At 40.9% G+C, this 24,298-nt stretch overlaps 1 protein-coding gene across 2 annotated transcripts in view; it reads left to right on the forward strand.

The window, feature by feature from the left end:
• LOC125450906 (guanine nucleotide-binding protein G(q) subunit alpha) overlaps positions 1-24,298 on the forward strand; it is a 193,676-nt gene that overhangs the window by 163,915 nt on the left and 5,463 nt on the right. Inside the window, exons 4-6 of one of the 2 annotated variants that reach the window (XM_048527281.1) lie at positions 10,514-10,642; positions 11,823-11,952; positions 16,320-16,473. In XM_048527281.1, coding sequence (XP_048383238.1) covers positions 10,514-10,642; positions 11,823-11,952; positions 16,320-16,473 — 413 coding nt within the window. Of the gene's footprint in view, positions 1-10,513; positions 10,643-11,155; positions 11,285-11,822; positions 11,953-16,319; positions 16,474-24,298 lie in introns of both variants that reach the window. The other variant, XM_048527280.2, reaches the window with a different exon arrangement.

The following is a 24,298-nucleotide window of genomic DNA, read 5'->3' on the forward strand; positions in this document are numbered from 1 at the left end:
GAATAGAACAAAATCTGTACAGTGCAAATAGAAGCCATTCAGCCCATTGAGTCTGCATCAACCCCCTGAAGAGCATCCCACTCACCACCACCATTTGCCATGGCTGATGCACCTCGCCTGTACATCCCTGGACACCGACTGGGCAATTTAACATGATCAGTCCACCTAACTTGCACATTTTTGACTGTGGAAGGAAACCAGAGCACCTAGCAGACATGGGGAGAATGATCAAACTTCACGTAGACAGTCACTGTGGTTAGAATTGAACCCAGGTTGCTAGCACTGTGAGGCTGCAGTGCTAACCACTGTGCTGCTCCTACTCAAATGAGAACCTAATTATGGCAGAACACTCGCTGGAGGAGAGTAGAAACCTTTTCAGGGCCTCAAAGCATGTTTGAGTTCTAACTTCCTTGAGGATTCATAGGAGTATCTGTTTTGTACCCAACCAAAATGGAGAGGGTTTAGCAAGTTTTGAGAAGTTTTGTAGCTCAGGTTGAGGTTCTGGATGTGAGTTTGCTCGCTGAGCTGGAAGATTAGTTTTCAGACGTTTCGTCACCATTCTAGGTAACATCATCAGTGAGCCTCCGGTGAAGCGCTGGTGTTATGTCCCGCTTTCTATTTATCTGGTTAGGTTTCCTTGGGTTGGTGATGTCATTTCCTGCATTAGTGATGTCATTTCCTGTTCTTTTTCTCAGAGGATGGTAGATTGGCTCCAAGTCAATGTGTTTGTTGATGGAGTTCCGGTTGGAATGCCATGCTTCTAGGAATTCTCGTGCATGTCTCTGTTTGGCTTGTCCTAGGATGGATGTGTTGTCCCAAAGTGGTGTCCTTCCTTATCTGTATGTAAGGATACGAGTGATAGTGGGTCATGTCGTTTTGTGGCTAGTTGATGTTCATGTATCCTGGTGGCTAGCTTCCTGCCAGTTTGTCCAATGTAGTGTTTGTCACAGTTCTAGCAAGGTATTTTGTAGATGACGTTCGTTTTATTTGTTGTCTGTATAGGGTCTTTTAAGTTCATTAGCTGCTGTTTTAGTGTGTTGGTGTGTTGGTGGGTTTGTGGGCTACCCTGATGCCAAGGGGTCCAAGTAGCCTGGCAATCATTTCGGAAACGTCTTTGATGTAGGGGAGAGTGGTTATGGTTTCTGAACCCGTTTTGTCTGTTTGTTTGGGTTTGTTGCTGAGAAATCGGCAGACTGTGTTCAAAGGGTACCCGTTCTTTTTGAATACGCTGTATTGGTGATTTTCCTCTGCTCTTGCGTAGTTCCTCTGTGCTGCAGTGTGTGGTGGCTCGTTGGAATAATGTTCTAATGCAGCTTCGTTTGTGGGTGTTGGGATGGTTGCTCCTGTAGTTCAGTATTTGGTCCGTATGTGTTGTTTTCCTGTAGACGCTGGTTTGAAGTTCCCCATTGGCTGTTCGCTCTACTGTGACATCTAGGAATGGCAGTATTACATACAGATAAGGAAGGACACCACTTTGATTGGGACAACACATCCATCCTAGGACAAGCCAAACAGAGACACGCACAAGAATTCCTAGAAGCATGGCATTCCAACCGGAATTCCATTAACAAACACATTGACTTGGAGCCAATCTAACACCCCCTGAGAAAAAGAACAGGAAATGACATCACCAATGCAGGAAATGACATCACCAACCCAAGGAAACCTAACCAGATAAGTAGAAAGCGGGACATAACACCAGCGCTTCATCGGAGGCTCACTGATGATGTTACCTAGAAAGGTGACGAAACGTCTGAAAACTAACCTTCCAGCTCAGCGAGCAAACTCACATCCAGATGGAGAGGATTTGTTCAGGAAGGCACCGACTACATTGAGAAATTTGGTTGGTACATGTGGAAGTAAATCCAGGGTGTCAAAGTGAATGCATAAATCTTCTAAATCTTCTACCTGGCTGTTGAATGTGGCAAAATGGCAGACCCCACTCCGGGTTTATATGCTGTCTCAGAATGAATCAAACCAGAGTTGGAAGTGTCACCGTCAGTCCTGAAAGTCTACAGCAGAGAGATGTGGCGTCCATAATCGGACGCACTTCATCATAACTTGCTTCTGTACACATTGCCTCTGTTTTTAAAGCTAAAGATCCTGTATATCTTATTAACTTTTTCATAATCTTTGTTGAGGCCTTCAATGATTTCCGCACTTGTGCTCCAAGGTCACTTTGCTGTTGCACTCCTCCATTTAGGATTTCATCTGTAGCATTATATTGCCTCTCCTGGTTCTTGCTCCCAAAATGGATCTTTCACACATCTGTATCAATTTTGTCATTTGATCATTTGACTTATTGCTAGACAGGCAGTCTGACAGACAGTTAGTCATGAGGACAATGAATGTTGTCAGTATGCATGTAGCAACCTACTTTGCAATTATGGATGATGCTAAACAGCCCTACCTAAGGTTAGAGCGATTGTGGTAAACTGATTCTAATTTCATCACTCCTGAAAAGAAACTGAGTGTCAAATTTAGCAGACAGTGCCACCTGTTGATTAACGACTTTTTATGTACTGTGTTTTCAGTCAGACTTGTCTCATTCAATTCTTTTTCTGATTTTTTTTTTATTTCGCCCAGTATACTGGAAGAGGAAGAATTTATGCTACATTGCTGCCCATCCACATGTCACCTCCAGAGTTAGAATACATTCAGTTACTTCTACAACAGGGAATGATGCTTGAAACTGTTGATCCCTCTATAACGAATGCCCCCATTCAGTTACTTCGAATGAAATGCTTTTATCCTCATCCTTTGAAGAGTGTTTCTGTTTCCTTGCTTTTTAAATGTATATTGTGTGACTGCATATCAACCACAGCTACTGCCATTTCTTTCAAATCTCCTGAAGTGATGGATGTGGTCATGATGTCTCAGTAATCACTATTACATGTTTGCATTGTTAAACAAGATAAGCTATAGTTGGAGACATCAAAGTGTTACATTTCACAAATATTAAGTTGCAAGTAATGGGCTAGACAGCATAGCACAGCAAAACTGTTCTGTTAATGTTCTTTTTATTTTGTGAAAAATGTTGGAAAAATTACCACATGAAAATCTGGGCAATTAATCCCAGAAGCAGTGATAAATCAGGAAATAGAGAAGAGGGAGGAACACAAAAATCACAATCATAGAGAGGTGGAATAGTATCAGAGATAATGGGGACTGCAGATGCTGGAGATTCCAAGATAATAAAATGTGAGGCTGGATGAACACAGCAGGCCAAGCGGCATCTCAGGAGCACAAAAGCTGACGTTTCGGGCCTAGACCCTTCATCAGAGAGGGGGATGGGGGGAGGGAACTGGAATAAATAGGGAGAGAGGGGGAGGCGGACCCAAGATGGAGAGTAAAGAAGATAGGTGGAGAGAGTGTAGGTGGGGAGGTAGGGAGGGGATAGGTCAGTCCAGGGAAGACGGACAGGTCAAGGAGGTGGGATGAGGTTAGTAGGTAGCGGGGGGTGCGGCTTGGGGTGGGAGGAAGGGATGGGTGAGAGGAAGAACCGGTTAGGGAGGCAGAGACCGGTTGGACTGGTTTTGGGATGCAGTGGGTGGGGGGGAAGAGCTGGGCTGGTTGTGTGGTGCAGTGGGGGGAGGGGACGAACTGGGCTGGTTGAGGGATGCAGTAGGGGAAGGGGAGATTTTGAAACTGGTGAAGTCCACATTGATACCATATGGCTGCAGGGTTCCCAGGCGGAATATGAGTTGCTGTTCCTGCAACCTTCGGGTGGCATCATTGTGGCAGTGCAGGAGGCCCATGATGGACATGTCATCAAGAGAATGGGAGGGGGAGTGGAAATGGTTTGCGACTGGGAGGTGCAGTTGTTTTTTGCGAACTGAGCGGAGGTGTTCTGCAAAGCGGTCCCCAAGCCTCCGCTTGGTTTCCCCAATGTAGAGGAAGCCGCACCGGGTACAGTGGATGCAGTATACCACATTGGTAGATGTGCAGGTGAACCTCTGCTTGATGTGGAATGTCATCTTGGGGCCTGGGATGGGGGTGAGGGAGGAGGTGTGGGGACAAGTGTAGCATTTCCTGCGGTTGCAGGGGAAGGTGCCGGGTGTGGTGGGGTTGGAGGGCAGTGTGGAGCGAACAAGGGAGTCGCGGAGAGAGTGGTCTCTCCGGAAAGCAGACAGGGGAGGGGATGGAAAAATGTCTTGGGTGGTGGGGTCGGATTGTAAATGGCGGAAGTGTCGGAGGATAATGCGTTGTATCCGGAGGTTGGTAGGGTGGTGTGTGAGAACGAGGGGGATCCTCTTGGGGCGGTTGTGGCGGGGGCGGGGTGTGAGGGATGTGTCGCGGGAAATGCGGGAGACGCGGTCAAGGGCGTTCTCGATCACCGTGGGGGGAAAGTTGCGGTCCGTAAAGAACTTGGACATCTGGGATGTGCGGGAGTGGAATGTCTTGTCGTGGGAGCAGATGCGGCGGAGGCGGAGGAATTGGGAATAGGGGATGGAATTTTTGCAGGAGGGTGGGTGGGAGGAGGTGTATTCTAGGTAGCTGTGGGATTCATAGAGAGGTGGTACTGGTTATATTGCTACAGCAGTAGACTCAAGTGACATAATCTTGATGGACTTCATCCTAGGGGCTTTAAAAGTTTGACAAGTCGCTAGTGAGATAATTGACATTATGATATTAGTTTTCAAATCAAAAGCTTCATTGATTCAGGGAAGGACCTGTTAGGTTGGAAGACAATTATTAGTAACTACTACAACTCCTACAGTCAAAAGAGGAGACAGAAATCGGGAAGGTACAGGTCAATTATTTTTAACACCATCAAAGGAAAATGCTAAAAGCTATTATTAATTAGGTTAGGCAAAGTGTTTAGATAAGTTCAAGAAAGTGAAGCAGAGTCAGCATTGTCTTGTGAACAGGAAGTCAGTTTTGACTGATCTAGTTGAGCTCTTTGTGGAGGTAACATGTGCTGTGTATAAGAGGAAACTAATGGATGTACTGTATTTAGATTTCCTGAAGCCGTTAAAGTGCCACATCAAATCTTATTGTGGAAAATGAAATCTTATGGTTTAAGGGTAACACATTGGCATTGAATGCCTTGTTAACAGGAAGCAAAAATTAGGCATAAGTTAGTTTTTTTCAAGTTGGCAAGTGGTGTACTGCAGATATCTGGGCTGGAATCTCAACTGTTAACAATTTATAGAAATAACTTGGATGAAGGTATGGAGGGTATGGTTGCCAAGTTTGCTGATGACACTGATAAGTAGCTCTGAAGAGGAAAAAGGATGCTGCAGAGGAATGTGTAAAGGTTAAATGAGTGGGTAGATGTGGCAGATGCAACATAATGAAGGAGAATGTGAAATTGTCCATAAGGGCAGCAAGGATAAAAACGAAAGCATTTTTCTAAATGGTGAGAAATTTGAGAGCTTTGAGATGAAATAGGATCTGAGTGTCATTGTGCATGAATTAGGAAAGCTGATAGATTTTATCACTTAGGGCAAGGATTTGCTTTTATTATTCATTTATGGGGTTTGGGCATTGTCAGCTGGGACAGCATCTGGTGCCCAACCTGAGTTGGTCTTGAGAAGGTGGTGGTGAGCTGCTGTCTTGAACTGCTGCTGTCCAGTTGGCATAGGTGGATCCACAATGCCGTCAGGAAGAGGTTCCAGGATTTTGACCTTAGGATACTAAGGAAAGACGGTATATTTCCAAGTCAATCTCATTTCTTCCAGAAGAAATTGCAGATGGGGATGTTCCCATGCATTACCCACCCATGTCATTCAGGATGGCACTGGTTGTGTGTTCAGAAGCTTTGCTGAATCTTGTTCATCTAGTAGATGGTACAGACTGCTGCCATGGAGTGTTGGTGGTGGAGGGAATGAGCATTTTTGGACCTGATGCCAATCAAGCAGCCTGCTTTATCCTTGATTTAGTGTCAGGTTTCTTGAGTGTTGTTGAAGTTTCATTCATCTAGACAGTTAGTGTATTCCATTGCACTCCTGACTTGCAAATTGTAGATGGCAAATGGGTTTTTCAAAGTCAGGTGGTGAATTACTTGCAGCAGGATTCCTAGCCTGTAATCTACTCTCTCAGTCACTGCATTTGCGGTTGGTCCAGCTCTGTCTCTGGTCAAACGTAACCCTCAGGATGATGAGGGTGGTAAATTTGATGGTAGTGCCGCTGAATGTCACAGGACATTCTGTGAGTATTCCATTCCATTCTCCCAGTACCTCTGTCTCCATCATATCTGTTCTGATGCCACCTTCCTTACGAAGGGACTTCACCATTCCACCTTTTTCTTCAACTGTGGCTACCTTGCTACTTTTGTTTACACAGCTTCTAGCCGTGTCCAACTAATTTACCATACTTGTGCTTTCACCTCTTTCTTTTCCCTCCACAGCAATGTTAGGGCTCCCTGTCCTCACTTTACACCCTATCAGCTTCTGCTTCTAAATTATCACCGTATGCCACCACCAGAGACGCGTTCTCCTCCAGCATCCACAGTTCTTTGTTTTATTTTTGTACCTGGTGTTAATGTACTTTGTAACACATGTTGCTGGGGTTGGAGGGTTTGAGCTATGGTGAGAAGTTGAATAGGCTGGGGCTATTTTCCCTGGAACATCAGAGGCTTCGGTGATCTTATGGAAGTTTATAAAATCATGAGCATGGACAGGCTAATAAATAGATAAGGTCTTTTTCCCAGGGTAGGGGAGTCCAAAACTGGAGGGTATAGGTTTAAGATGAGAGGGAAAGAATTAAAAAGGACCCAGTGGGCAACGTTTTCATGCATAGGGTAGTGCGTGTATGGAATGAACTGCCAGAGGAGGTGGGTACAACAACAACATTTAAAAAGTATCCGGATGGGCATATGAATAGGAAAGGTTTAGAGGGATATGGGCCAAATGCTGTCACATGGGACTAAGATAATGTAGAATGTCTGGTTGGCATGGATGTGTTGGACCAAAGAGTCTGTTTCCAGACTGTAAATCTCTATGACTGTATGTGCACAAATCTGTTTAGTGGTTTAGTTTCTCCTAAACCAAGCCCGTTTTCTCCCAATGTGTTGCAGCAACTGTGGCTGAGAGAACAGATCAATCAGTGAAGCAGAAATAATTTATCGAAATATATAAACGGTCCATGGAAGGTGATCATATAGGTTTCATTTCCCTCTGGGAAAGCACCTGGTCCCACCTTAGCATCTTGCGTAGTGATGACAACTGAGAATGTTACGTGCACATCATCACTATGACATGCTGATGAATTTCTTTCACATAGTGTTAGTTGACCAGGGTTGGTCAACCATGGAGTGTGCTTTATTTCAGAAAGTACAGTTTGACTCTACCATTTTAATTTGCATTCACTTCAAATACTTTTATTCATAAAGCATAAATCTAATAACCAGCTGAAGCAGTAGCTTCATAGAAGATAAAACAACTTATTAGGCCGCGAACTCTAGTTGATTCATATTCACACGTCTTCTATCATGTCATGGATTCCTTGGGTGACTCTTTGATTTCCTATTGTTCTCAGCCTTTTTAAGTAAAATATCTGGAGAGTCAGCCAACTCTTGGTTCAATCAGACTTTCAAATTTTGTAATGTGACTCACTGTTAAAACAGAAGCTATTATCAGTAGACATTACCAAAACCATTTTTCCATGGTGCAGTTTCAAAGCTGTTCAAGCTGTCATAGTCATACAGAACGGAAGCAGACCCTTTAGTCCAATTAGTCCACATCGACCAAATGAAACTAGTCCCACTGTTTTAGGATCTATTTCCTTCCAAATCTTTCTGATTCATGTATTTATTCAAATGGTCAATCAGAACAATTCAGTGTTTGCTTAAAAAACTGGCTGTTTCATTGAATGTCCCATGTTATGATGAGGAGCAGGACTTGGAAGTGTAATACTGCATGTTATAATTTGAATTCCTTTTCTTCAACTTGAAGCAGTAGAATTGTCAAAGGGTAAATTATGTTTCAATGAGGAGATGTATGCGCAATGATTAACCATAACCATTTAAATTCTAATAGACCTCAAGTTTAATTCTGAAAAGGTTACTCAGGTGCCCACAATTCTAGATTGTTCAATGAGAAGCTGTGCCCCTCCTCGTGCTAAATGTAATCTGCTGGCTTCATTTATTAATTTCTTTGTATTTCTTGTTCAATCAGTTTATTGGTCCTATGGTGTTTGCTACTATTTTAATTCAAAATTTCACTAATGACAACTTAACTTTCCAGCTTTATTGGTATTGTCTTGACAAAGCATTTGAAAACTGTAAGTTTTCTTACATTGCACAGGTTCTACGTAATAAACATATCATATTTATAGGAAGTCCTAATTTAAAGTTGTGGCTGATATTTCTGAAAATTGCGATTTTAAATGAAACAGTTTCTCATAGGAAACTAAGTTAAAACCAGGAGCTAGGTTCTGTAGGGCCTTCCTTGTCAAAATAAGACATAAAAATATTATAGCCTGTAAGTTGGAATCTTCGAGTACAGAAGAGGCCCTTTGAGCCATCAAGGCTGCAATGATGAAAACTGCTGTCTACACCAGTTCTATTTCCATCACTTGGTCCATATCCTTAAATGTTATGATATTTCAGGTTCTCGTCAAAGCACTTCGTAAAGGTGGTGAGGTTTCCCGCCTCAACTCCCCTTCCAGGCTGTGCATTTCCTGAAGTTGAAAAAATTTATTTGGCTAAATGATTACATTGGTAAATTAAGCCTTTTTTAAAAAAATTAAAAATATAAAATAAAAATCTAACTTTCTACTTGCAGTCCCTACTGCTCATTATTGATCCTGCTTCCCATTCCCTCATCCTCTTGATCACTGAAGATCCTTCCTCTCCCTGACTTTTCAAATTGCAGACTCTTTCCCCCTCCCTGACCCTCAAGGAGTGGAGCCTGAGAAATCGCTTTCCAAGGGTTCGGCACAATGACTCAGTGGTTAGCATTGCTGCCTTACAGGGCCAGGGACCCAAGATCAATTCCACCCTCGGGCAACTGTGCAAACTCTCTACATAGAGATTCTCCCCGTGTCTCTGTATGCACCAGGGAGGTGAATTCATTAAGATCCAAACCACTTGGCTGAGCTGTTGCCCACTTGTGGCCACTTTGTAGCTACTGCCTAACTACCCTTCCCTGAGATGACACATTGACCTTCTTCCTCTCTCTGCCACTTCCTCCAGCTTCCGTCAACTAGCCACAGCTGAGCTCAGTAGCTTCTCCTCCTCCCTTTTATCTTGTGTAAAAAACTAACACTGAAATCCGCTGTTTCTGGAGTGAACGCTGGTTTGACTTCTCACTGCAGCCTTGAAGTTTGGAGTATTCAGTTTAAATGATCTCATTACCTGTTGAATGACATTCCCCTACACTGAGCTATCATCACCCTCTGCCCTTCAATCCACATCACATCTCCCCTCTGTTGTTCCCCCACTTGCGTTGCTGTCTGCCGTAGGAGAACCTGGGTGCCAAACTAGAGAAAGGTAGGGTGGAAATGCCAGCGTGGAGGAGCAACTCCACATGAAGTTCAGAGGTGGCTAGCTTGAGAGGAGTGTTTCCCTACTGCACCTTCACCATTACAGTCTTGATTTTGCTTGTTAAGTAAAATAGCAACAAATCAGGATTGAAGACATAGTGAACATGCAATTCAAAAGTGAGAATTGTACCTACAAATGGCCAGTGGAGCACTACAGAGGACTGACTACCAGTCAAAAAGGTGATGAACCACTAATGCATAAAAAAATCTCTAAGTCTTCTGTCAAATGTTGTAGTTTCTTATGTCAAAAATAAGTTGTTATTTCAAAAAAAAAATCAACAGTAATTACATATTCCGGGATGATGTGATGTAATCTACTCATTGAAGTACCGTTGGTCTTTTAAACACTTTGGTAAATGTTTTGCATGAAGCTTCGGCAGCTCCTATAATTGTAGCCTTGAAAGTTTGCCCAGTTTTAAGTCCCTATCTGGATGTATCTCCTGTTGTCTGAGTACATGCCATGTGCACAATTTCCAAGGAACGTGCTTTTTGGTCTGCTGAACCAGACTGCTGCTAAATTGAAACCTCTCTCATCGGTGCTGAGTGTCAATTCTCACTCCATCTGTCAGTATTCAGACTTCTCCTGATACTGCATCATTCTGCGCTGACCTGTTTGGTTTTTTAATCACCAAAGTGATTTAGTCTTACCAAAGTTTTAGTCTCTGTTTCTTTCATTTGAAAAATTGCTAACTTAGTCACCTGTCATTCAAAAGAAATATTAAGAGACTGGAATTGATTCATTCTTTTTTTCCCACAGTTACATAGATATAATGTTGGAATTTGAAAGCATTAATTCCACCTATTCAATGGCCTTTTTAAATAGTAGTCTGTAATGGGATAACGGTATATTTTCCCTCACATTATGAACAATAACCATTTTTTAAAAACTTAAAAATGATCCAATACATATGAATTTGTTTTAATTTTTGCAGTATCATTCCTTACTTTGCTTCCCATGAATAAATCAAGGCACTCACTTAGAGGAGCCAATGCATCACATTTAATTTTCGTTCTTATTTCACAGCTACCTTAGTGATACTGATCGTATTGCAGCACCAGATTATCTGCCAACTCAACAGGATGTGCTGCGGGTTCGAGTGCCCACAACTGGCATCATTGAGTATCCATTTGATCTGGAGAATATAATCTTCAGGTACTGATTGGGGCCTGTTGTAAATTTCCTAGGTAGCAGATGTTGTGTCTTCCCAGTATTTTTAAATTTAATCTGATGACATACAGTACTTGTAAATTTCTAATTAGTACTCATGGATTAGTGTCAAGGGCAAAAATGCACACCGTCTCTGTTTTGGGAATTAAGCATGTTTTGTGCAAAATCATTTTTCAGACAACCTTGCCAATTGAACTAAAATGTGCTTTTTTTTAAAGAAAAAGAATTCCTGAAACTTGCACTATCTTAAAGCAGTACTGGGAAAATGCACTCTGCATTCTAGGGAAAGTGGCACAATCTGGTGAGGAGTAGGTTTAAATGTTAAGAACTATCCCATCTCACCACCTTCAATGAGTGGTCCCATCTTGAGGAATTCACCATGACTCTTGGTGCCAAGAAGAATGGTGATCACCACAACATCCTGTTTCTATTTTCCTCCCCATCTTCCCTCTCCAATGTCACAGTCTTTGCATTCCTGTTGTTTCTCCCTGTCTGTAGCTATCTTAAAGACTTGGACCGTATAGCAGAACCTACCTATCTACCCACTCAACAGGATGTGCTTAGAGTGCGAGTCCCAACAACAGGGATCATTGAATACCCTTTCGACTTACAAACCGTCATTTTCAGGTAGAAGAAAGTTACTAAAAGACAGTGGAAGTTTTTTTGTCCAAGTTGTTAAAAGCTATTATTTTCAAAGACTCTTTGAGCATGATGTAAACTGAATTTCAAATTTCTAAACTTAGAGATGATTGGAACAGAGCAAATTGCATGCTGCATAAATTAATGAATATTCTAAAGGCAATATTTATTTAAAACATATTCAGTGTTCGTTTGAAAATTGTTTTTTATTCTTTAAGTTAACCACATATTCTAATATTTATTAAATAACAAGATCATTGGATAAGTTAAAAAATAATATTTTACATTTTAACTTTCTTAACAAAAAGAGACTAAGGTCCATGTAAATTCTTCAAAATGAATATGATTTAATTTTCCTACATTTGAGCTGTTATTTCATTAATGATATGAGTGTTAGTCAAATGCATGTACATGACAGATTTTAAGGACTTCTTGGTGATTGTACTAAATTGAAATTTGGACCTGTCAGGTTTTCATATCATTGTAGCTGGTTCATATGCAGTTTGTTTTTGCATTGGTCTTTCAGAATGGTCGATGTTGGGGGTCAGCGGTCAGAACGAAGGAAATGGATTCACTGCTTTGAAAATGTGACATCTATTATGTTTTTAGTTGCCCTTAGTGAATACGATCAAGTTCTTGTAGAATCAGATAATGAGGTGAGTTATGTTACAGGTGACAATCCATGTAGTCTGTTTTTAATCACGTGGTTAATTTTGCTTTCAATAAAGATTATATTACAAATTTGTGTTTGGTACACTGTACCACAAAATAAAAGTAATTTGCATTCTTACAGCATTTGTTTTATCAAAGAAGTATGCTAGTGAGGAAAAGCAACACTAAGCCAAAGAATGTGTGAGGGCAGGCTGATTGAAGTCTTGTGGTCAATTTGAGGGTCTTCATCGACACTAACTTTTAAAAAGATATTTGCATTTCCAGGAATCAACTGAAAATATCACACAGGATTTCAAATTTAAAATCTTTTGCTCTGACAAACAAACCAAATGTGACAATATCTGGCACTGTTCAGTAGGTAACCTAATTGCTAAACTACCAAAAAAATGTATTTCCCCATTGAAGTTTTAATGTGACTGAAAATTTAACTTTTCCCTGGACACAGGTAAAGTGCCAGAAGACTGGAAAATAATTCTAGCTCTTACAGACCAATCAGTTTAACATTGACATGGAAACTTCTAGAAACAATTACTCAGGATAGAATTACTAGTCACATTGGAAAGGTGCATTCATTAGGTAGAATCAGTATAGATTTCTAAAGGAGAAATCAGGTTTCCCAAGCTTGCTAGAGTTTTTTTTTTGAAGAGGTAACTGTAAGGTTCAATGCGGGCAATGTTTTTGATGTCATACACATGATTTCCAGAAGGCTTTTGATACAGATTTGTGAGGAAGTTTATAGGTAATGGTATAAAGGGGTCAGTAGCAATGTCAATACAAAATTGGCGGAGTGTTGGGAAACAGAGTATTCGTCAATGTATACATTTGGGCGAGAAGAAGGTTCACATCGGAGTTTCTCAGTCATTTTTGGGACCTTTTCTTTTCCTGAGATATTTATGAATGATTTGGATCTTGGTGTGCAAGTGATAATTTCAAAGTTTGCAGATGACAGAAGCAAAACTTGGAAGAATTGAAAACTGAGTGGAAGAGTGTGGAATTTCAAAGTAACATTGACAAGTTGGTAGAGTGGGCAAATGAGTGTGGATGAGGTTCAATGTAGAGAAGTGTGAAGTGATACACTTTGGCTGGAGGAACATTGAAAGACCATATACAATATAAAGTGCAATTCTAAAGAGGGTGCAGGAGCAGAGGGACTTGCATGTATATGTGCACAGATCATTGAAGGTGGCAGGACAGCTGAAGAGAGCAGTTAATAAAACACGAAGTATTCTTTCTTTATTAATAGAGGCAGAGAGTGTAAGAGCAAGGCAGTGATGTAGAACTTGTGAAGATCACTTGTTAGACCTGAGCTAGTATATTGTATATAAATATAGGTGCCACATGAACAGAAAGATATGAATGCACTAGAGCGATTGCAGAATTCCTACACAAGAATGGTTCCACTGGTGCTAAGCTTCAGTTATGAGGATAGATTGAAGAAGTTGGGACTGATGTGTTTAGATAGAAGAGACTGAGATGAAATCTGATTGAGGTTTTCAAAATCATGAGTTGGCTGGATAGAGTAGATAGGGTGAAGCTGTTCTCACTCATAACAGGACCAAAAATGGGAGGACGTAGATTTAAGCTGATGTGCAGAAGAAGTACGGCTAATGTGAGAAAAATCTTCTTCACACAGTACGTAGTAGGGTATGAAATGTGCTGCCTAGGAGTGTGGTAAAACAAGTTCAGTTCAGGCATTCAAGAGCATTGGGTGTTTATTTGGATATTAATGGTGCACGTGGATATGGGGCAAAGGTGAAAGATTGGCACAAGGCAATGATGCTCATTTAAAGAGCTGGTGATTCTGGCATGATGGTCTGGTTATATAGGAGTACTGGGCTGGCTGCCTCTAGCCCCCACACTCAGATTTTTGCAGATTGCATCAATGATGCCACTAGTTAACTGATATTACAATGATTTTCTGTAGATTCTATCTGTCTTGTAGTATAAAATCACGTATATTTTGTGTCCAGGTAGATATGCTGGTTAGGTATTTCCTAAACATTCGACTCCATTATATCTTGAATTTACACAAACAGTTCAGCTTTTTATAAAAATGGACATTCCTATCACCAACCTATGATTTTGAGATTTACGGTCTACACATACTCAGCACAAACGCTTTTACTATTGTGCAGAGGTGTAAAGATCTAGCAGTACCTTCCCAATACAACAACTGCCATTCTCTTCCATTAATGACCATGTCACTGTGGCTTTTTGTTGAGCAAAATAGTAGAACACATGACTCATGTATTCCTCTGGTTTGCCTTGAAGAAACATTTGTATTTGTAACTTGAAGGCGGTACAAGTTGCAAAAAGATATAGAGAGTAAGGGTGGAAGATAAACAGCTGCTGGTGGGCAGGGTGTTGGATTTGAGACCAGAATAAATGGAACTGAGTAGAGGAAATCATAGCATTGGCAAGATTACAGAGACAGAAGGAGTTACATCATTGAATAACTTAAACACAAAATAATACATTTGGGTGTATTGGGACTGGGTACAATATCAGCCAATGAAAAGATGATTGATGTGCAAGACTTTTCTTGAGGCAAGTTATGGCTTAATTTGAGGTGGTGAATATTAAAGAATAAGGTTAGCAATAATTTGTTTCTGTTCCTTGTGGCAAAATGTTGAAAGGTGGAATTATGTTTTTCTCCACTTTATCTGGCTTTGTTCTGCTACTTGATGTAACTCAAAGTAGTAATTACTGCACTGTTGCTGTGTATTTTACCTCGGAATGATTGGATATATGTAGCTCCTATAAACTGCTGAATTCCTGATCTTGTATATATATTGAGCAAGTAACAGACTGGGAATAGTATTTCTCTACTGCTAGGGAAAGAATTGTCAAAATGCGGCACTAACGTATCATTGTGTATCCTGCATTTGGGGAACCATGAACAGTAAACAAGTTGCTACTGATTGGTTATAAAATGAAGAGGGGCCCAGGGAGAAGAAATTTAAGTTTACACAAGATTGGCCATGTTATTTAAACAAAGAAACAATTGCGGAATATTACTACAAGAATAAATTTAACACAACCCTTTTGTTGAAAGAAAGACCTGTGAATTTGCAAGAGCTTCCAAAGATTTGCGTTCCAAATTCATCACAGAATTTTGAAGAGAAAAACATTGTTTCAGGTTTGTAGTCTGGTGTGGAGTTCTAACCTATCCCATTCGGGAACAGCGAGATGAAAAGACTCTGTAGACAAATTTGTCAAGATTACATAACAGTAAGAATAACCATTGTCTCAACTGTGCACCAAATATGAAAGGAAACCCAGTTTTCACAGATCATCACTAGAAAGATTTTCAGGACATTACAAATTTTAAGAAAAGGTAATTAGAACAAAAGAGAATAATGCTGGCATATTTTGAATTCTGGTGTGTGTTTGGCTGACATATTAGATCTAACGTTCTGTTTGTATCAACAAACAAAGCTGTTATCCCTGACTCATTGTGGAATCAGATTTTAATGAGACCTTAGAAAACAGTGCAGGTGAACCCCAAAGTAGGCAGTGACCTCTGTGCAAGATTGATGTTCAGACCAAGCTAGTTTTAATGTGGAGCTTATTTACATGCCACAGAGCTAGCGAAGAAGGTGTCTGGATTGAGACAACTGTTGGGGATGAGTGGGAACACCACAGGGCACACTAGTGAATGGAATGTGAAAGAGGGGAAATTATACAGGATGGAGGTGTGGATCATGGAACAAAGGAAGACTAAGACTTCTGTGAGGGTTCCAATGGAGCACGCCTGTTAGTCTTGGCCTACAGATAAATACTTATCTTTATTAATAAGAAGCTTACCATAGTTAACATTTCTTGGTTTCAAGTCATCTCTTCAAGGAGATATCAAACATCACTAATGATTGTCATGAAGATCCGATCTTCTTTAGAGAAGAAAATCTGCTGTCCTTAAACTGGTTTTGCTCAGATGTGCCTCCAGACCCACAAGAATGTTGTAGCTTCTGAAATGCCTTAAAAAGCCAATCAGTCCAAGGGCAACTGGTGATGGGAGACTCATGTTGGGCCTTCTCAGCAATATGCATATCCCATACTGGAATAAGGAATTTAAAAAATGTGGGCATATTACCAGGTGACATCTTTGTTAAGTTAGTTGACCTTTCTGTTATCCTAATAATGTCCTTTTACTCAGTGGAACTTTGGCTGTTTAGCACCTTGTTTTGAGCAACATTTTCACCTGGCTTCACAGAGCAGTGAAAAATAAATAGTTTCAAGCTTAAAAGTGGAAGCAATGTGTACATGAATAGACTGTGTGGCCTCAGTCTTTTATCTTAGTTCTCCTAATTTCTGATTGTGAATTTTGTTTGCTTCAATATAACTATTCCAGAATCGAATGGAAGAGAGCAAAGCACTATTTAGAACAATTATCACATATCCCTGGTTTCAGAACTCCTCAGTCATCCTGTTCTTAAACAAGAAAGATCTCTTGGAAGAAAAGATCATGTATTCTCACTTAGTTGATTATTTCCCAGAGTATGATGGTAAGTAAACTGTATTTTAAATTATTGTCTAAGGATTTTTTGTAAAATGCAACTGGATTAGTTTTCACACTCATAGTCGATATGAAATTTTGACAAACAGATCCTTGGTTAATATCCTGCGAATTGTTGAAGTCCCTGATCAAGTATTCAAGTGTTTTGAATTGTAATCTTTGTTAAATTTAAAATAATTTGGTTGCAGGGAATGTGTTGTTTTGTTGCTTCTTTCCTATTGATTTACAAATACATGAAATAGCTATGAAGAGAGTTTGAATAGATTAGGATTATTTTCATTAGAAAGACGGAGATTGAGGGGGGACCTGATTGAGGTCTACAAAATCATGAGGGGTATAGACAGGGTGGATAGCAAAAAGCTTTTTCCCCAGAGTGGGGGACTCGGGGTCTAAGGGTCATGAGTTCAAAGTGAGAGGAGGAAAGTTTAAGGGAGATATGCGTGGAAAGTTCTTTACACACAGGGTGGTGGGCGCCTGAAACGCGTTGCCCGCGGAGGTGGTAGACGCAGACACGTTAGTGTCTTTCAAGATATATTTGGACAGGGACATGGATGGGCAGGGAGCAAATGGACACAGACCGTTAGAAAATAGATGACAGGTTAGACAGAGGATCTTGATCGGCGCAGGCTTGGAGGGCCGAAGGGCCTGTTCCTGTGCTGTAGGTTTCTTTGTTTTGTTTCTTTGTTTGTTGAGTGGATTGACACAACATTGAAACATATTGGAAGGTACAGCACAGAAACAAGTGTTTCAGCCCAAACTTGGTCACATTAATGTTTATCCAAGTAAGCAGTGATATTAATGTCATAATTTCACTATTTGTATATCTCAATACCACTTTTTTAAAATTCTGCTGCCTATTTAGCCTAAACTAAATGAAGATAAGGGAAAATAATTAGCAGCAGCCTTGGGTTAGAATGTGAAATGAGGAAACATTTAAATGGTAGAAGTATTTTGTGATTGACCACATGGGAAATTCATCAGATATACGAGCACCCGGGTACCCACGGACTTGTAACCAACTTTTGAGATTATTGTCTGTTAGGGATACGATTAAACTCTGCAGTTGATCTGTAGCATGTGTGAAGAGAGCAAGAGACATTGAAGTTGTTCAACTAAGCAGGCCAAGCCTAAACCAGGAAAAATGGAAGACTTCCATTTATACAAAATTTGATTGTTGGACGTCTCAAAGCACTTCATGTCCAATCATGCACCTTTGAAATGTAGTCAGTATTGTAGGAAAAGTTATATCTAATTGGTGCACAGACAACTCCTAAAAACAGCAATATGATAATCAGATGTTCTGATTTTGTGGCATTGGTTGCGGTATTGGCCAGGACACTGGGGATAACTTCTCTGCAAAATCAAAAATGGACTTTTTACATTTGCTGAACAAATTATTGAGGCGTTGACTTAATGCCTCATCCATAAGGTATTGCCCTGACAAAGCAGCTGTCCCTCAGTATTGCACTGCTATGCCAGCCTTGATTTTTGTGATCATACCCTTGAGTGGGACTTCTACTTAGAATCTGGTGATTTAGAAGAACAACCAACCAAGAAGCATAAATTAGATTTCATTGATTTGAAAGTAATATATAGAAAATAAGAGATTTTTTTTAAAAATGAGAGAGATGGTAGAGACAGAAAGGAAAAATAATTATCGCCAATCATCCTGAAACTTATTTTACACCTCAATTCATCAGCGTAACCTTTTTTTTTCCATGCTAATCAGATTAACCAGTTGTTCATGTAACAGCCTCAAACTTTACATGGATCCCATTTCTGGTGGTAAGGAACTAACTCATTATTACTATTGAGTAGAAGTAGCTTGGATAGCAACTCCTTGATTCTCGCATCCAGCTGTGTATATGCATGCTTGAGAAGTTGCTGTTCAATTTACTCCATGATGAGTGCTTTTAACCTCACAATTATTCTCAATTCAATAATCAGTCAGATTCAGAAAAGTCTAATGAAATATTATTTTTATAATTAGAATGCCAATACCTCAGTTTGAGTGGAGGGAAGGTGGAATTGCTATAGCTATTTAAGGATCTATTTCACAGTATTTGGAGTGTTGTATACAGTTTGGGGTACGACACCTTAGAAGAGAGATCAGCCTTGGAAGAAGAGATTCACCAGACTTGAAAGGTGAATTTAAGAGGAGAAATTACATAAATCTAGTTTATATTGACTAGGAAAGAGGTTAAAAGGTTATTTTTGTTTTTGAAGATTTTAGTATTTTTAAAGTAATTGACAGAATGGATCCAAAGATTCATTTTCCAAAAGTAAGGCATTTAAGAACGGGGGAGGGAGTGCAGGTTAAATTGATAGGAGGGCAAATGCAATGTTAGCATTCATTTCAAGAAGGCTAGAGCACAAGACCAGTGATCTACTGCTGAGGCTGTATAAGGCACTTGTCAGTCGCCATTTGGAATATTGTGAGCAATTTAATCTTTGGCCTTGTATTTAAGAAGGGATGTGCTGGCGTCGGAGGGCATCCAGACAAGGTTTATAAGACCTGATTCTGGGCATGAAAGCCTTGTCATGTAAGGAGCAGTTGAGGACTCTGGGTCTATACTTGATGGAGTTTAGAAGGAAGGGGTGGAGGGTTGGAATCTGATTGAATCTTTCAGAATACTGAGAGGCCTGGACAGAGTGGATATGGAGAAGATGTTTTTACCTGTAGGAGAGACTATAGGACCTGAGGGAACAGCTGCAGAGTGATGGGATGACCCTTTAGAACTGAGAGGTGAAGGAATTTCTTCAGTCAGGAGGCGGTGAATCTGGAAATCATTACCGCAGAAGACTATGGAGACCAAGTAATTGAGTGTATTCAAGAAAGAGCTAGACAGGGCCTTGATCAGAAAGGGAATCAAACTTTACAGGGAGAAGGCAGGAGAATGGGGTTGAGAAACATATCAGCCATGATTGCATGGTGGAGTGGTCTCAATGGGTCACATGGTCTAACTTTTGTTCTTATTCCTTATGCTGTTGTGAATATCATTACAGAATCAGTGCTATGCTATTCCAGAGAGAATTTAGGATAACATTTTAAAGCAAAGGTTTGTCAAAATATGGTCTGTTTTCCCACAGAAAGCCATGGATTCATGCTGAATTAATAATTTTAAATGATTTGTTGGAGAAAAGGTGAAAAAATGAAGGGTCTTGTGGCGCAGTGATGATTGGCCTAGTTCAAGTTTTATAATGTGTCTGATCAGATGGACTTATAAATGCTTCACTGAGTATGGAATTGAGGCAGATTGATGGCGTAATGATGAAGTAGACTTGAAATGAAAATAGTTCTGGAGAAACTCAGCAGATCTAGCAGCATCAGTGGACAGAGAGGGGATAAAACAAAGTTAACATTTTAAGCCCAGTGAAATATCTTCAGGATTCCAAAAATTTGTTTTTCTCTCCACAGATACTGCTAGATTTGTTGAGTTTGTCCAGCACTTGCAGTATTTTGCATTTATTTGATGAAGCAGCCTCAAGAGGTGAAATAGCCTACTCCAGTTTTATGTTTATGTCTGTCAGTGTTCACGCTTAACAAATTCATTTTTGCATTCTATGGCCCCACAAAACATTCGATTAAAATAGGAACGAGGGACATCACGTCACCATTACCATCAACTTTCAGGGCAGTAAATTCAAAAACTTTGCTTCTAGTTCTTGAATAATGTTCCTACAATACTTCATCGTTTGCAACAACTTGCATATATATCACACATTAAATGTAGGAAGGCTTCCCAAATATTTCACGAGAATGCAACGAGACTGTTAACATCTTGGCGGATACCATAACTTTTGTAAATAAATTAAAACTCCCAGCTGTTAACAGAATTAAACTACAAGATTTCACATTTTAAACCTATTTAATTTTATAGGATTTAGACTAAATAAGTAGTACAAACTTAGTTTTGAGTGGTTTTGCTGGAGCACAGATGACTTGTTCCATACCGTTTTCTGCTGCTCACCTCATTATCGATTATCAGCTAGCCCCTTATTTAAGGTCATTGCTACTACTTCGAGTAGCAGTACTGTTATGGTCATCAGAGGTGCCAGATCTTGCTGACATTTGTACTGCACCCGGCTGTGCACCATCTTAAAAGTTGCTAACCAGGAGCTACCTTTAATGCGGTGGCTGTAGAATTGTAAAGGATATAGCTGAGAGAAAGGAAAATGGAGGCTGAGAAGGTAGAAAGGAGGACTGTCCCCCTTTTCCCCCAAGACCAACTGCACCAGATGCTGCCTGCCTTGCCTAGAGCAGCTACTCAGGTCTGTTAGACACAGGAGAAACAGCTAGGTTTTTAAAGTGTTGGCAAAGGTCTATAGTTAGGGTTGTGGGTGAGGTTGTTGACTTGTTCGCCAATTTGTCTTGTACACATTCACACGTTTTGTCACCATGCTGGGTGACATTATCAGTGGAGCTTCCAATTGAGCGGTGTAATTCTACTCCGCTTGGAATTTATACTGTTTGGTCCATTATGTTAAATTCTAAGTAGAGTAGAATAATACCACTTCATGGGAGGCTCCACTGATGATGTCACCTAGCGGTGACAAAACGTCTGAGCGGAAGCAAGTCAACAACCTCACAGTAGCATTTGTTGGAGACAATCAGTAAACTGGATAAATCAGAGGAATTCACTGTTGTCAGCCCAGTGCTGGCTGTGACATATCCATCTGGCTATCTCCGTGGACAGGTTAGCAGTTGCCATTGTGTGTCACGTACAGCAGAATGCACACTGGCTGGCGGCTGCAAATACACAAAAATCTGGATTCTGTTGCTTTTTATCACTGGACAGCAACAACGATAAGGCAACAGAAGGAAAGAGGAACGTTAACATCAATCCCAGGTGCCCTTTTGCCACGAGGTTACTCGGTGATGCCGGCAGTCTCTTCTGAGGATACTCGGGAGGTGCCCCGCACCTCCACATCTATGCTGCCTGCATGCCCCAAACCTATGGAAATTACATTTGAGGAAGGTGAGCCTGCACTGGTCAGACCGCTGTCAGCAAGTCTGAGCCCTCTAGTTGCAAACACTGCCAGGGTCATCCACCCAAAATTCTTAAGACCAATATTTCCACTAAAGTGCAAACTTCCTCCATCCCAGCTGTGAATCCTAAGATTGTCTGTAGATGTAATGGGAAGGCATATAGGTGGCAAGCATAACACTTCATTCTAAGTAAAATATCACACATAAATATTGTCACTTTAATAATCAGCTGTCTGATCGACTGTCACTTTAATTGTGGGACCAAGAATCATCAGAAATTACCCTTCCTTAGTATCATACAATGTTAGAACCCTGTCTGAAGGGTGGTCTACTTTTTCCTTAATGCCCATCAGACCATACAATGGTATTCTTGATTGTGGGAGCATCAGATGTTATGACACCTTCAAGAAGTTAACATTCACTTTTCCTGTTGTTTTAAGTTAAGAAAGAACAAACTAAAAGCTGCATTTGCGTTTGGAGCTAAACAGACTTTTGCATTTGAGGCAGTAGTACAACTGCTGTAAATGAAAAATGTCTCCTCCTTCCTCGAATTGCAGTTAGGTGCCATCTAAGTCCTGTCTCACTTGTAGCTGACACCTTCTTAATATGAAGGTGATATTCCTCCCACTCAATATTCTCACTATCTTCCTCTGGAGAGTCCTGCTTCTCTCCTGTTCTTTTGCGTCCATCATATCCCCTTTTTCCTGTCCTTGTTGTGCAAAGGAAAGGATGCTAAGAATATGTGGTATACTGTTTTGGAGTATGCTACAAGGCCTCTCACCCCAGATCAATTCAAGTGTTGGAACCTTTGGAGGCCCACTGTCAGTTCCGAGATAGCCCTGGTGGAAGAACAGGCTGCATTATATTGATGTTTGGCCTTGGTAAGGATATTGTAAAATAGTTTTTAGCCATAGTTGGAGATGGTAACCCTTGTCTCCTAGCAGCTATTCCTTGTAAAGCATTTGATCCATGGAATAAAGCAGTTTCCAAAGCAGTTGGCATCATAACAGCTTCCACAATCCTCTAAGATGTGATAACAATGATCGCCGATGATGTGGACTGGAACCTCGACACACTGTGTATGTAGTCTGTAGCACCTTGTATGTGGGGAAACTCAGTTATGTCAGCAGAGTCTCCTGCCCAGGCAGTAGCAGTGACCTCTTCACAGTGATCTGCACAAATTGCACCTGTAGCGGCTTTGATATATTTGTGGATCCTGTTATGGACCAGACCAGACCAGACTCTGCCAAAATATACTGAGGAGACAGCCTACGCTCCTAACACTTGTCTTTACTTAAAGACAAGTGTAATGGACTGTTCCACAAGTGATTTGTTTGGGCCAACAATAGACTTTAATCAAAAACTCTTCATTCTTAAGACATAGTTAAAATACAGAAGAAAAGATTGCATAACTTTAATTCTATTGAAATACTTTACAAGATCACGTATTACTTAACCACTAATCATTACATATTTCAATATAGGCAGCATTCCATAAACATACCCTTGGCAAGGCATTTCAGTAAAACTGTTAAGGGTCTCGTGCTGCCCCTGTCCAGTCCAGCAGAATCAAATACTGAAAGAACAAGTCTGCTTTATTTAGTTTCTCAGAGGAAACCACTTGTTTAAGACTGTAGCAATGGAGAACGCGAACTGTTCACTCAGCAGCAGCAGTAATTGCTCAAACAGAAAGCAAAACTAAAAATCTCCTTGGGTCTGTGGGAGTCCTGAACCTGTCTACTCGGGGATAACTCCAAGCATTACTTACTGTGCATTCTGAAGCAGACAGGCAGCATGGTGGCTCAGTGGTTAGCACAGCTGTTTCACAGCACCAGGGACCTTGGGGGATTGTCTGTGTGCAGTTTGCACACTCACCCTGTGTCCATATGGGTTTCCATTGGATGCTCCAGTTTCCTCCCACAGTCCAAAGATGTGTAGGTAAGGGGATTGGCCATGCTAAATTGCCCATAGTGTTCACGGACGTGTACGTTAGGTGGATTAGATATGGGAAATGCATGGTTACAGGGAATATGTAGAGGGATGGGTCTGGGTGAGATGCTCTTCAGATGGCCAGTGTGGACTAGTTGGGCCAAATGGCCTGTTTCCACACTCAGGAATCTATGATTCAGGTCTTCCAACACCATTGTAGTAACATCTGTCTGGAAGAGAAACAGCATAGAACATGTATCTCTTAAAGACACGATACCGTCACAATCTCCAGCAGAACCTTGGAAACAATGTCCTCTCCCTATAACATTCATGTTTCTGTCTGTATTGCAGTCTCTATCAACTTCTGTCAGCTTTGTGATCCCACGTTCTCATCCAACCCTTTTATTAAGTTATTAATATCACCAATGTTCTCCCGAAGCTCTGGCCTACCATAAAGGAGTAACTCCCTGACCGACTTAACAGTTCTCACTGGACTGGTTAGACCTGACTTGCAGGACTGACCACAATCCAGTTAGCATGCTGGAAGGACATGCAACATGATTGCACCAAGCATCCAGTTGATCGTGGCCAAACCTCTGGAATGAGACCAGATGATGCCCTTGATTGGTCTAAGGACTGTTCCTCTTGCACTTCCAAACATGGCCATTTGGTTGAAGCACATGTAGTGAGTTAGCTGCTGGCACATGCTATAGTTATGACAGTGATATAGCATGTTCTCCAACACCATCGTGTCTGCCCCTTGACTGTTTAGTGTTGGCAACCATAAGTTTCCTGACTTTCTGTCTGCACTAAAATGCAAAGCGAGATACAATTGGCTATAAGTTCGGAATAAAGTGGCAATGCACAATAAGAAACACAATGCAGAGATGCTGTG

The sequence above is a fragment of the Stegostoma tigrinum genome, chromosome 3, assembly GCF_030684315.1.
Source record: "Stegostoma tigrinum isolate sSteTig4 chromosome 3, sSteTig4.hap1, whole genome shotgun sequence".
NCBI classification, from domain to species: Eukaryota; Metazoa; Chordata; class Chondrichthyes; order Orectolobiformes; family Stegostomatidae; genus Stegostoma; species Stegostoma tigrinum.